Raw genomic sequence first — 15,319 nt, forward strand, 5'->3', positions numbered from 1 at the left:
TTTATCCTCAAACATGCTATGCTCTTTAAGACTCATCAAAGACCATTCTCATCCGTGCAGTAACTTCTGTTGTAATGAAAGGGGGCTCCTTCAGAGCATAAGAGATAGCATTTGTTTAGTGAAGGCCAAAAGAGGGCACCCAAAGTTGGAATGTGATAGTGTGATTCAAGTCTTCCCAATCAGTCTCCTAATTCACAGAATAAACATGTCTTAAAGCATTGCACTACAAATGAGCAGAAAAGGCAGTGCTACTACTCCAGGAGGGTGTATATGCCAATAAAAACATAAAAGACATCTTGGTCATTATAAATTATATAAAATCATGCTATGTAATTCTGATTTATCAGTAATATCAATCTCAATGCAATTATCACCTGATTGATGAAAAAACTATGGTACAGGGTTATAAACTTGTTCAGGGTCACAGTGGAAGCAGAAACACTATGACTGAAACCCAGGTTTTCTGGTGATTTACTCCTAGAATATAACATGGGATTTAAACCTTTGACTAGGTCATCAAGTTTTCTGTGTCCATCACAAAGTGTGACTTATGCCAACAAATGAAGGCAACACAAGCTAGGAGGTCTGAGGATCTGTATTACATCAGAATGAGGCAGCATGCAGTTAAAACCCCACCAAAAAAATATATTTAAATTCCACCAGTGTTGTAGGTAAGGGACAGACTTCTTGGAGTACAACTGAACTTGGACTTGGGGAAAGCCAACAACAACAGCAACAACAACAACAAAATATTTCTATTAATATTAAATTGAATTAAACTTCTGGTGATTAACCAAGCTTAGTGCCAAGATAGTCTTACCAAGCATCATAATTGCTTTTAAAACAGCAAACACTGCTCCCACTTCGATGCTGTTGTGAGCAGCAGCTAAAAGGTGTCTATCACAAGATGATCTTATTCCAGGGAAAGTTTTGCCTATGAGAACAAAGAACAAGCCTTTCATCGTCTCATCACCGTTATTAACAGTGTTTTGTAACCATTTACAGTCGTAGGGCTTTTCATTGTTAGATTGTGGGTGCTTAATTGCCATTAGCTAGCTTTAATTGATGCTTCATGAATTCACTAAGAAACGCTGCCAGCACCCTGTACTTAACCGTTTCTTTTTTTACTATTAAAATAATAATAATGTCTTTGCTCCTTAGAGAGATGTGTCAAAAACATTAGGATTTTCATCCATTTATGCTGATGGTCTCTCTCTACACACACACACACACACACACACACACACACACACACACACACACAAAAACAAAAACAAAAAAACCCTAACATGGAAATTATCTTTAGGAACAGATTTCACCAGCATCCCTAGATGTTTTCCCTTTAGTAAAAACATAAATGAATCACTGCCCGAAGCTGCTATGCTGTGGTTCACAACTAACATGCATAGTATGTTAGAGGATCACGCTGCCCACCAGCATGGCTGGCCTAAGAGCAAAAGTATTTTTATTGTTTATTAACTCTGGATTTGAGTTTCTCAACACATCCTGATATTACATAAATGAAAGGTGTTGACAGCCCTCTCAGTGGCACCATTGCACCCCTTCATCACCCTCAAGCAGGCCCCCCAAAGTCAGGAAGGAAATTACAGAATGAACAGCCTACTTGGTCATTTGAGAACCTGGAGCTGCAAATGAAAACATAATCAGAGGTTTGGGGCTATCAGCTCACCGGCTGCTTGAGGTAATAAGCAGGCCTGGGGGGCTCGGAAGAGATGGAGCAGGAGGCGGCAGGTCATCCTGGCCCCGGGCTCGGCATCCGCGTCTCCACAAGCTGGGGAAGAAGGATTTCCAAAGCAAGTTTCCTCACATGTTCAAGAACATGTCTCCAGGCTTGCTATTTAGCTAAACTTTCTGGAATAATGTGAAAACATGCTACTTATGGTAAAAAGTAAGACACCAGCTACACTTTCCTGAGAAACTCGAATGTACGGGCTTCCTCAAAACTAGGTACCAACATCCAGGGAGTCACAGTACTCTGGGTAGAACAAGATATACAATTCTACCATCTTTACCTGCAGGCCACACCACGGCCCAACGCATGTGCCCCTGAATACTACCCTCACAGGGTTTCACTAGTTAGACACCATCCCACCAAGACCAGCATCACATGCCCACGGCTGTCCCGGATGCCACCTCACCTGCCGCGAGGAGAGAGGGCAGTGCCACGTGCTGCACGACGTCCTCCAAGGAGAAACACTGTCGTGCTATCAGAATAGCAATGAAAGTAGCTAGTGAATCATGGAATGAAAGGTCACTCACCTTCAAGAAAAACATTGACACGTTTTAATACCTAACACCCTTTCAGTAACAGCTAAGATTAATATCTAAGAGAATGTAGGCAACACCAATGAGGTTTCAGATCCCCAAATGAGTGAATGAAACTTAGCATGAGTATTCTCTAGGCCTATTTCTACTTTATAAGGCAACAAATGAGGTTTACCCACATCCCAGTGCTGTAAGAAGACACTGGGCTTCATCTTGAGTACAAATAGTTAGGGGGGAAAAACACAACAGTAAGAAAAAAAAATCAAGAAATCCCTAAAAGATGTAGCAAAAATACAACTTTTCTGCAAAATTCAGTAGGATCTGTCATTTAAGGGTAGCCATTAATAAGCAAGGAAAAACCTGGAGGATGCCCTAGTTAAAACACAAGCCTCAGTAATGGTTTGGGGTTCTATTCAGAGATAACAAAGTAATGAGACTTTAATATAAGTAAATCAGTTTTAAAAATAACTCTGAAAATTTACAATTGACTCCTAAATTTTCAAAGGAGAGGAAAGAGGAAGAAAAGTTATTTCATTCATAATATAACCTCTACCTTTACAGATTTCACAAGACTTTGGCAGAAAATAATAATAAAAATTTAAAAAGCTATAATAGCAACCTTAGTATAAAGTTGTAGTATATGCCAGGGAGAGTGGGTAGCAATCTACAAAAAGTCACCTCATTTAACTGCACAACACCATGAGGTTCATACTACTGTTAATTCCAATTTTATAGATGAGTGAACTAACCAGAGGTAAAGTATAACAAAAACAACTAAGAGGTTAAGGAACAATGTTAAAGATAAAAATATGTGTCTTTCCTGTCTAGAAAAGCAGGCCACAGGTAGGAGTTTGACATGCCTAAAATCTTAGCGAGACACAGAATGGAATAGGACTGTCCAACCCAGACTTGAGATATCAGAACTAGGAAGTTCAACTTCAACTGGGAGGTATTTTTTAAAATGTATAAAATTGTTCTATATGTACGATATATTAACATACAAAAGATCACACCAAGAAGTGATAGGCAAAAATAGATAAAGAATCAAGATGGATTTTTAAGAAATTCACATATCATGCATATAATATTCTAGGAAATCTGTGATATAAATGGGTATATTTTCATCACTTCCAGACACAATCACTAAGAAAGACTGGATGCCCCAATGAATCTGAGCCTGGACATTCTCATGCAACACAGCACCAACCACACTCTGGTACACTGCTTAAAGTGAGAAAAGGAAAAAAATTTTACATTTCAGTTAAGGGTTGAGTCAATTAAAAAATATTGCTCACTAACTAAATATTTAATTGCAGTTGAGTTTTTAAGTGAAAAAGAACACTTACATCTACTGTGCAAAGTACATCATTGAACCCCCACACGTGATTGGAAGAACAGCAGAGAGCCTTCAGAACTCCCAGCCACTCTGAACTAAGAACAGTGCAGCATGCTGTCAGCTCGGAGGAGAAATTGGCTATGTCATTAATCCTAGAAAGAAGAAAAAGAACAGACACAGTATAAAGTAACAAAAAAGAAATACTGCATGTGACATACTTAAGAACACATATTTCACTACCATAAACAAGTCATTCATTTCTTATAGTCAAGGATATAATAAATATCCACTTGACAAATAACCTAGTAGAACCTGGAGAAGATAAAAGTGAATGGCTTGAAATGTTTTCTGTTTCTAATGCTGGTAAACAACGAACAATACCCATTACAGATGCCAATTACTCTGTGAAAAAACTTAACCTATACAATGACCTTTTAAGAACATAATTTTTTTTTTTTAGAAACTATGTAATTTAGGTAGCCTAAGTACAGTATTTTAAAAATATAGACAATTTTTATTTGTATTTTTCTTGTATATGTTTTTGTCTCTTGGGTTAAGGAAATCATAGTACAGAGCAGATAAAATAATATACAAAAAGAAAACAACATTCAACTGTCAGCCTAGGCAATTACTAAGGAAGTTAATTTCAAAGTAGCACCAAAGTAACAACTGTGGTTAGTCACAAAATTCAGGGCAACTCAGCTCACCTTCCAGCGTCCTGATGGCCCATACATACATTCATGAGTGTATTGCAGACGAAGCTGTAGCGATTGGCCGCATTGTCACTGAGGATCTTGCCTAGCATAGAGTAGTTGATGCTACAAGCTGAAGGATTCTCAATAAAATCCATCATGAAGTCCGGATCCCATCGCAAGTTAGAATTAGCAGGTATCACATTATTATATATGGTCTGCTTAACTTTTGAACAGGCACTACTGAGGTTACAAGAAGAAGAGTTGAGAAAAAGAAAAAACTAGAATAACTAGAAAGTTAGTTAATTTAAGGACAGATTAAATGGTAGCAACTGTAATGTATTCTTATCAAAGAGTCACATGGAGTTCTTGATTCCAATTTCTTAATAATCAGCACTGAACACAGTGCCTGGAATGTATTCGTTGGTCAATAAATAGTTGCTGAATGGGTTGTGAAGAACAAAACAAGAATAAGAACTTGGCTACTAATCTTAATTATTTTCTAATTTTTTTCTACATTTTATATGTTTCAAAAATAAAAGAATTTACTAAGGCTTTCAACAACTATCTCTAAACAGTAGTTGCAAAGTGTTATTACTTAAGAAGAAAAATAGGTTAGACTAAACATCAGGAATAATTCAGGGCTTAGTAGTAATTACATATCCTGCAAAACTATTCCTCTAGGTACAGGGTATCCAGCAGAGGTCAAGTGGTCAGAGCTGTGAAAGAGAGGCTCATTCCCTGCCATCCAGGAGCTTGCATTCTAGTTGGGGGAAACGGATGATACACAAATTAAATAAGAGTGAATAAACTATTATTCCTAAAAGTTTATCATGTTCTGTCTTGTAGCAGGATTAAGAGATTTTTAAGAGGCTGGCTTATCATGAAAACCAAGTATGTTTCAGTGAGTTATATCTGAATATGACATAGAATGTTAGAAGTACAAAGGGAATTAGAAAGTATCTGTTCCAATCTGGCTCTGCAGATGGAGCTGAGGGACAATCTGATTTCAAAGCTCAGATCCCATGTATACTCAGCTATTCCTTCCTATTGCTGTGGACATGAGTTCATAAGCAGCATCCACCTCTATTCAAGAGCTCTCTTATGCAGCAGAGAATCTTTTTCTTTTAGATTAACTTTTTGGCAGCAAATTTACTTGTGATGAAGGCAACATGTGGCTTTTTACCCCTAGTGTTATACACCTACATAAATAGTACCCAGAAATGACTGCTTTAACAATGAAAAGGCTTATAAATAACACTCTTTACCCTAAACTGTTGCCACTGCCAACTGCTTTAAGAAACAGAGATTGTTCAATTTGTGGTTTACCAAAACCTCCTCCTTCAGGATCACCCCTGTAGGTTTACTGAATCTGTATGTTTAAAATGCTGTTCCAGGTAAATCCAAGTGCCAAAAGTGCTTGGGAAGCACTGGACCATTAGAGAGGACTAAACCTACCCACTAAAGGGCAGTAATTGTAATCTACACTATCTTTCTTTCCAGGTAACTTATGTAAAAACTCCTCAGTGGTCACTGAAGGATGCGCATTTACCATCTAGAGTTATGACTTGCTCAAAATGATGGATGCTATATAGTCTTCAGGGCTTTTAAAATCTCCAGTTTCTGACTTAACAACTCTTGCCAACTTTCTACGTAACTTTTCTTTGATCCTCACCTAGCAATAGTGCCTAATTCATTTCATTCTCCCACTAAAGATGAAACAAAATCAAACTTTGCTCGCTGCTGATTCCCTCCCTAACACCCCCTCCCAATTCACTGAGTGTTGCAGGAAACAGTCTTCTCCAAGTAGTGAAGCACTGTCTATTTTATTCAGCCTCCCACTTAATTCTAACATGCTATCATTCCTGCCTTTAGAAACAAAAGAATTCTGCCGACCTCCAGCCAGGAATGCTCACTTTTTCTGAACTCTATGGCTCATGGGAAAGTCTCCTCGCCCTTCATTTCTAGGCTTCCTATTTCATTTATTAGACTCTTTCCAGGTGAGCGTCTATGTTTTATTAAGAAGTCAGCTGCTACGTCGGTCCCTCTCAGATTCTTACCACTCTCTGTGCAGGCATATATGGGTTTAAGGAAATAACCTAGGTATTTCCCTTCTGAAATTGCCTGTATCAAAAAACCCGAAAGACTCCAATAGAGTGATGAAAGCAACACACACCTGGAGGCCAAAATTACTTATGTTCAAGTCTAAGTTTCATCATTTATTAATTGGGATGAGGAACAATCATTTGGTGATAGGAAACATCATTTCTACTTCCTGGGGTTGTTGAGTGGAGCAAGGATCTTGATGGAAATAGCCCAGTGCCGTGCTTGGCACAAGCAGCAGCTCAATCAGTGGTAGGTGTGAATATGTCCCCCAAATATTCCTCTTCCAGAACTATACAGATGGTGCTTCAGATCAAATTATTAAAACTGGTTTATTAGTATATTAACAGAAATCTCTCTGCATATCTAGCTTTTGTTGGGCCATTTTTCTAAATCCCAAACTGCAAATAATGTCTGACTTCCAGGTTTCCTGGGACAGCTGTTTCTCTGCCACTTCTTAATCAAGGGAACCTCAGCCAGTGTCACAGCTGTGGGGCACCCCTGTGCTGATCCCGAGCAGCCCTCAGTGCAAGCTGGTCTCCTGATCTCCACGCACCCAGGTTACAAGACTGGAATGAACTCATTTACACTGCCCGGCAGGAACATTAGGGCTCCTGGAGCTTTCTTGGAAGTTCACTATTAAGAACAGGGCTGTTGCCTAATGTGAATCACGTATGAGAAAGCTCTCTAAAAACTGTCGACTGAAAGCTCTGTGTGAAAAAGCAGCAGGATACAGGTTATTACTGCTCTTACATAATTTCTGTGAAAAGATGTTCATAAGATTCACTCAAACAGCATCCCTGTAAGGGATTATTTTGAAACCTAAGCATTCATGGAGACATACTTTCACATTTTTCCCTATGAAAAGTTTCATGATATTTTTGTATATATCTTTTACTTAACAGACATTTTCTAAGTGCTTCCTATGTGCCAGACACTCTTCCAGGTACTGGGGCATAGCAGCGAATAAAACAGAAAAAGTTTCTACTGTTGGTAAGCTTACATTCTAGGAAGGAGAGAGATGATAAATAAATATGCAATGTGCCAGAGTTAGTGCTAAGGTCAGAGAATGACAGTGTAGGCAGAGGGGTATGCTATTTAAAATGCAGTGGTTGGGCCCTACTTGGTTTGGCTCAGTGGATAGAACATTGGCCTGACCTGAAGTGTCCCAGGTTCGATTCCGGTTAAGGGCACATGCCCGGATTGCAGGCTTGATCCCCAGTTGGGGGCGTGCAGGAGGCAGCCAATCAATGATTCTCTCTCATCATTGATATTTCTCTCTCCCTCTCCCTTCCTTCTGAAATCAATAAAAATATATTTTAAAACAAACAAACAAACAAACAAATAAATAAATAAACAGGGTGGTTGGGAGGAAAGCCGTGAATGAATTGTGGACCTGAGCATGTAAGTAGCTAGGGAAAACATAAGAGCGGTAATAGCAAGTGCAAATGCCCTACAATGGTTGCTCAGAGTGTCTGAAGACCAGGAAGGAGGCGCACATAGTTAGAATGGAACAAGGGGGAAAAGGCTGAAGAGAAAATCAGATCCAGTAGGTCCTAAAGGCTAGGTAATGACTTCAGAGGTTTTTATTCTGAATAGATGAGAAGCCATTGGGAAACTTTATTGTTCTTGTTTTAAAAGGATGATTTTAGTAGATGTGTTGATAATATGCTCAAGAGAGTCAAGGAGGCAAGCAGGGAAACCAGTGAGAAGAGCTACACAATGGTCTAACCCAGGAGATGACCATGGTGGTCGTGACAGAGCAATGAAGAGTAGTCAGATTCCCGGTACTATACCTGGAAGGTAGAGCTAGCTCATAGGATTTACAAACAAATGGGTGTAAAATATGGAGCAGAGAAAACCGTAACTGATCGTGCTTTCCTTACCTCCTTCTAGATTCTAAATTTATTTTGCCAGTTATGACTGTCTCCTATAATTAATAATCTGAGTTTCCTCAAAATAACATTAAATAAGTATATATTTTCCAACACCTGTGTACCTGTGGTGGTAGCAAGCGCTAAGATGCAGAGAATGAAAGGGAGTCAGGGATGCTGTTTCGAACAGGATAAGGGAAGCAGAGAAACAAAGTGAGAAAGTGAGTGCACACAAAAGTGGGAAACAATGTTCCCAGTGACGTAACAGCAAGTGCAAAATATAAAATATTGTATCACAAGTTTATCTCAAAATCACAATCAGAGTTAAACACCCATTTGTAATAAGGTTATAGATACAATGAAAGGTAACTCAATATGAATTCTGGCAGATATAATTACGACTAACTTTCACTATTAAAAAGGATGACAATATTGGTCTAGTCACTAATAAACAGAGATATAACCCTACCCCTATTCTTTTGATTTTCTTCTACCCACCTGAAGAGGTCTCCAAATTTACTTCTGAGGTGGCTACATGACACGTAGAGATCATAGAGGTAGGCTAAGATGCATCTCTCAGGAGAAGAGCACTCTGAGGGGTTCACAACATGCTTTACCACACTACACAGCCTGAGGAGACAGCATGCGAGGAGTGAGATATACATGTTGCTAATACATAAGCTACTGTTTAAATCTTTAGAGAATATGTCCATTTACTACTTGTATAAAAAAGTATTAGATTGTTGACACTAATCATTATAACAGTAGTAAATAATTAAGAAAAATATCAGTTTATTATAATATTAAAATACTAGATATTTTTTTAGAAAACTTTAAAAATGGCATTAACAACAAGAAAAATAGAAATTCCTCCATACAGAAAGTATATATGAAGGAATCCATCAATTAAGTTGCTGTGACTAGAACATAAAGGAATGTTAAAGTAGAGAATCTCTCCTCAGCAAAAAGATTCACTGATTCAGAATCTCTCCTCAGCAAAAAGATTCACTAATTAGATCTTTGAATTTTCAAAGATCCCCAAATCTACTTCTTTGTTAAGGGACAATTCTTAATCAGTAAATCTGGGAAATCCGTTTTTAAACCTTGAGCTGGTGCTCACATGAACCTGGTGAATTCAGTTAGAGGTCACATTTCCCTGTTTCTCCAAACTAGAAACAAATTTACATTAGTTTATCTCATATAAGAACCAAATCCCCTTCCCCTTAGACACATTCCCTGAAGTCTTTCAGTTCAAAGTACCATTGCTGCTGCAATCTGTGCCATTTCCCCAAATCCTAACTATGGCCTCTTTCACCCCAGTTCATACAACACAAAAGGTTATACAACACAGAGCCAAAAAAGTGGTCCAGCCCCCTCTTTGTGAATCTGATGCCACCCCCACCTTGTATTCTGTTAAAGGGTTCAGCCTACAATAGTGTGATGGTTCAGATTATTAAAGCTCAAATGGGCTTTAGAAATGAACTGACTCATCTTCCTCATTTTACAAAGAGGGCTCTAAGGCTCAGAAAAGTAAAGTCACCTGCACATAGGCTAAGAGCCAGTTCACAGCAGATCCAAGAGAGCTTAGGTCTCCATATTCCCAACCACAGTTCACTCCACTATTTAGGGAACAGGGTGAAGCCAGAGGGAGCCTAGGATACTTAGGCCAAGAAGGAATCACAAACACCAGATGTGGAACTCAGGAAAGTACAAGAGGAAATGGCAATATAGCATTCCAAACAATATGAAATGGCATCAGCAAACGGGGCCAGTGGGCAGCAGATATAAGCTGTCAATTATAGCAAAAGACTCACATAATTATGAAAAACAGATTCAAGCAACAGTTAACTATATAAACAAAAAATTCCAAATATAACCTAAAAAGCAAAGAATTATTTTGTAAATAAACATTTATTGGGAGGATAACAGTCAATGTTTGTAATCAATGTTTTCCTCATTTTTTTTTCACTTGCCATTGGAAAGAAAAACATTTTACACTGAAATCCAGTATATCCATTCATATAAGTACAGAAAAACAAAATAACAATTTTGGGTAAAATACCCTTACTATGTACGATAAAGTAAAAATATAATAAAGTTAATATTAAATATGATTTTATGAACATTTTATAAAATAAATTTAAAATGTCAAAATAAATACTGAAATGAATTTCAAAATAAACAAAAATAAAAAATATGCTTGTCAAAAATCTATTATATTCATTTAATGACCAACTAATGGGTTTCATGCAGTTTAACAAGCATGGTGTAGATTAGACAGCAGGAGTGAGCTCCTAGTTAGAAAGACTTTCAGCAGCCTGGGAGATGTAGTGATGTGATGCTGGGTATATCCCGTCGCCAACCACTTCCTTTAACAAGCCTGAGTTTCAGTCTCTTCCCTTGTAAAGTGGTATTAATTATTCAACTTCACAGGGTAGTTGAGGGCCATATTAAACAGTCCTATATTTCCTGAATTCTAACATGTTAATTTTTTCACATGTGAAACTATCTTGGATATTTCAGATTTCACTTAATAATCTTCATGCATAATTAATGTGATGGCACTTCCTTTTGCCTGAGAGAGCTGCTGGTAAATGGATGTTACTCTTGAATAGAGAATAAATTGATTACATGTGTTAGATCACAAAAAGAGCACTATAGAACCAAAGACCTCCATGTTTCTTTTGAACCCAGGAGGAAAATGGAAGAAAAAGAAAAACAGGTTGTCTTTTTTTATATAAAAGCCTGGGAAGGGAGTGAGTCTTCGGTGGACAAAAAGGAGCACAGTATAGGGTTTTTTGAGAGCTAATTATTCTACCCATGTCCCTGTAACCTCAGTCTCTAATGGGGACGGTATTAGGTAATTATTAACCCACTAGTAGTAGTAGAGAAAACCTCATACTACAATTCACACAAACCAAAAAAGACTAAGAATCAAGAAAGTCACTGTTTCGATTATCTTATCAAAAGATAGGTTTAGTTTATTTAAAACAATGAAGTTAAAGAAGTAAATCTCTAAAATGACAATGCATGCAAAGCTTATTCAGTGTTGGATTCTCCAAATATAAACTGAAATTACATGAACAAAAAAGTTGTCACATGTGTGCCATTCATAATTACCCACGATTCTGGTAGGGCAGATGACAGAGTGCTATAAATGATAGGCTTGTATTCGTAGAAACCAGGGGGAGGAAAGTAAGGCAGGATGGTAAAGAGAAAGGAAAAGAGAAAGGGAGAAAGGAATCACACATTTTTAAAAAAAGAAAATACTTTTTCATTCTTATAACTCTTCTTTGGTACATGTTTTCTTACAAACGTATTCTTTAACTATGTTATATCTCTTTATTGAAATAAATATCTATACTATTTTTCTCTACTATACTATACTATCCTATATAATAAAAGGCTGATATGCAAATCGACTGAACAGCAAATGACTGGTCGCTATGACACACACTGACCACCAAGGGGCAAGACACTCAATGCAGGAGTTGCCCCCTGGTGGTCAGTGTGCTCTCCTTGTGGGAGTGCACCAGAAGCCGGTCTGATGGCTGGCTAGCACAGTGGCAGTGGCGGGAGCCTCTCTCGCCTCCACTGCAGCACTAAGGATGTCTGACTGACGGCTTAGTCCTGCTCTCCATGGGGAGCAGGCCTAAGTTGTCAGTCGGACATCCTCTCAGGGCTTCTGGACTGCGAAAGGGCACAGGCGGGGCTGAGGAATCCCACCCTCGCCCCCCCAATGTCTGACATCCCCCCAGTGTACAAATGTTGTGCACCGGGCCTCTAGTAATATTATAATACTAATAGAGGCCCGGTGCACAAAAATTTGTGCCCTCAATGGGGGGGGGGCCCTCAGCCCAGCCTGGGCCCTGTCACAGTCTGGGACTCCTCAGGGGATGACCACCTGCTGGCTTAGGCCCGCTCCCCGGGGGGATTGGGCCTAAGCCGGCAGTCAGACATCCCTCTGGCAGCGCGGGAGCCCTCAGGGGATGGCCATTTGCAAGGGGGGAACAGGCCTAACCTGCAGTTAGACATCCTTAGCGTTGCTGAGGAGGTGGGAAAGGCTCCCACCACCACCGCTGTACTGGCAGCCATCAGCCTGGCTTGTGGCTGAGCAGAGCTCCCTGTGGGAGAGCACTGACCACCAGGGGGCAGCTCCTGCATTGAGCGTTTCCCCCCTGGTGGTCATTGTGTGTCATAGTGACCAGTCATTACCAGTCGTTCTGCCATTAGGGTCAGTTTGCATATTACCCTTTTATTATATAGGATAGAAGCCTGGTGCATGAGTGGGGGCAGGCTGCTTTGCCCTAAAGGGTGTCCCAGATCAGGGTGGGGGTCCCACTGGGGTGCCTGGCCAGCCTGGGTGAGGGGCTGATGGCTGTTTGCAGGCTGGTCACACACCCTTCAGGGTGGGGGTCCCCAGTGGGGTGCCTGGCCAGCCTGGGTAAGGGGCTGATGGCTGTTTGCAGGCTGGCCACACCCCCTTTAGGGTGGGGGGGGGTTCCCACTGGGTTGCCTGCCAGTCTGGGTGAGGGGCTGAGGGCCGTTTTCAGGCTGGCCAAGCTTCCCGGCGATGGAAGCTCCCAGCCTCTTCTTTTTTTCTTTTTTTTTCTTTTTATTCTGGGATTTATTTACCTTCTATAATTGAAACTTTGAAGCCTTGAGTGGAGCTCAGAGCTGGCCAGGGAGGGTGGGAAGCTTAGCTTCCTCCATCGCCAGGGGCAACCCAAGCCTCCTGCTCACTCCAGCTCTGTGGCCACGGCCAGCTGAAAGCAGGTATCTGGGGTTAATTTATCTTCTATAATTGAAACTTTGTTGCCTTGAGTGGAGCTCAGAGCCAACTGCGGCAGGCAGGAAGCTTGGCTTCCTCCATCACTGGAGCAAGCAAGCCTCCTACTTGCTCCAGCTCCGTGGCTGCCGGCCGCCATCTTGGTTGGGTTAATTTGCATATAGTCACTCTGATTGGCTGGTGGGTGTGGCTTAAGGTGTAGCAAAGGTATGGTCAATTTGCATGTTTGTCTTTGATTAGATTAGATAATATTATAATACTATAATATTTCATCACAATTATACATTATATGATGTGAAACAGTAATGATACTTAATATACCAACCCTTCAAACACCTGGGCTGTTTGCTCGGGGTTCAGGATCAGACAGCTGTGGTAGCGCCTGAGAATAGCCACGATGCAGACACAGAGGCCCGTGGTGTAGCTGCCTGCAAGGCTGGAGGATTTCAGGAGCAGTTCGGCTTCCACAACACTCAGTTCATTTAGTAACTACAATGAGAGAAAAGATCAGATGAAAACGTAGCTGCCAAAGCACATAGGTAAGCATTTATTTTTAAAAACCATGCATGTATTGAGTCATTCTAGTAATACTTTTATCTCGCCCCTTATCCTGCCCCAGGGCCATATACATATACATAACCTGTCTCAGAAAAACACACCCAGTGAATTACAATGATTTTCATTTTTTATCCTTTACCAAATTATGGAGTTTTTCTTTTATGTAGACACCAAGGTACATGCAGTTAGAAAGTATCCAATACTAAAGTCGTTACCAACACTTTATGGCAGCCCAAAGCTAAAGCTCTAGACTGAATAATTTCAGAGAACATTCCACCTCTCACTTTTTTCTCCTTTCCCCCTTCTTTTTAATAAAACAAACAGAGATTATTAAGAGAATAAGCAATAGAAACCAACTTTCATTTCTATTTACTAACAATATAAGAAATATACTCAAATATATATATGCTATAGCAGGGCAAATCAAATTATAAGGTTCTATTGTTTTGCTCTTAACTTAAAATATACTCTATTATAAAGAGCAAATAACCTTTAATCTTTCTCAAAGCAAAGTAATAAAAAGACAAAAAAATACCCTCAAAACATTCCCATTTTTTAATGACTATTACTAGTATATATTTTAGCACAGTATTATAATTATTTAACTGAAAACTATGAACAAAGCTGCAATTAAAAAGCTATTTGAATACTGTTGATTCGGAATGTCTCAATTATTAAAAAATGCACTGGGTGGCTCATTTTTAATTGGACAATGCCTGGTACATTTCCTTTCCTAAAATGAGAGAAGCAAGGTCTCTTTGACACCTGTATTGAGAAGTCAATTAGTCCATTGATGTTCAGTGCTGGCTCCATGAGGTCGAAGATGAGCTGAATATGGTGAGCTAAAGGGAGGTGATAGGAAGTCCCGGACGCAAAGCTTGTGATCTGCTCCAGCACATTGTTAGAGATCTGTGCAAAAAAGGTGAAAATAATAAGGCCAATATCCAAATAATTTTTATTTATTAAGAAATTTGAATTTATATGTGATTCTACTTAGAAGACAGTTAAAGCCTATTTCTACAGAAACCCAAACCATGTACAAATTGACTTCCTTACTGCAACTATAACTGAAGAAATAAGCCAAGTCATCATAAGATCTAGACCCTAATTAATTTCCAGATAATATCTATTTGAATATCAATGGATTTATAAAATAAAACAGAGTTGGTTTCTTCTCAACTGTACTTTATTTATCATGAACAGATTTCTCCCTTATTAATAGCAATGTAGGACCATAGTGTAAAAACATGAGCATTAGAGATATTTTACATAATGTTGATTATTACCATAAGGTAAAATATTTTCAAAATAAAAATTAATTCTTCTGAGGAAGATAACCTGACCCTTAAAACTGAGCTACTCAATAGTTTGAGATGCTTCCAAATATGTTTTAAAAGCATATTTATAAAACCAACTAAGGCCAGAAACATATACTACATAGAAGACTTTTAAGAAAATATGAATATCCCAAATGTATAATCAACAGCTTTAAATGGCTACCTGAGATGTTACTTGATGCTGATCGAAATATGAAAGGAGCTGAAGTTTTGTGAACACAGCCTCCAGCGTTGGAAATGCCTCCTGCCTGTTCTTCCTGGCTCTTGGTCCTTCATCTCCAACTAATAAACATATAATAACACATTATTTTTCATTCAACAGAAACTCTTGGGTTTTCAATGAT

The 15,319-nt window shown here is 39.2% G+C and overlaps 1 protein-coding gene across 1 annotated transcript in view; it reads right to left on the reverse strand.

Annotated features, from left to right (window-relative positions):
- The window catches only part of MED12L (mediator complex subunit 12L), a gene marked incomplete at its 3' end in the record, with an annotated part of 370,596 nt that overhangs the window by 49,112 nt on the left and 306,165 nt on the right, over positions 1 to 15,319 (reverse strand). Inside the window, exons 17-25 of the mRNA XM_081086020.1 lie at positions 15,139 to 15,257; positions 14,404 to 14,547; positions 13,406 to 13,569; positions 8,790 to 8,921; positions 4,330 to 4,557; positions 3,633 to 3,774; positions 2,160 to 2,280; positions 1,691 to 1,792; positions 821 to 934 (exon numbers count right to left, since the gene is read on the reverse strand). Coding sequence (XP_080942146.1) covers positions 821 to 934; positions 1,691 to 1,792; positions 2,160 to 2,280; positions 3,633 to 3,774; positions 4,330 to 4,557; positions 8,790 to 8,921; positions 13,406 to 13,569; positions 14,404 to 14,547; positions 15,139 to 15,257 — 1,266 coding nt within the window. The remainder of the gene's footprint in view (positions 1 to 820; positions 935 to 1,690; positions 1,793 to 2,159; positions 2,281 to 3,632; positions 3,775 to 4,329; positions 4,558 to 8,789; positions 8,922 to 13,405; positions 13,570 to 14,403; positions 14,548 to 15,138; positions 15,258 to 15,319) is intronic.

Source organism: Myotis nattereri, assembly GCF_964212035.1.
Source record: "Myotis nattereri genome assembly, chromosome: 3".
Classification (NCBI taxonomy): Eukaryota; Metazoa; Chordata; class Mammalia; order Chiroptera; family Vespertilionidae; genus Myotis; species Myotis nattereri.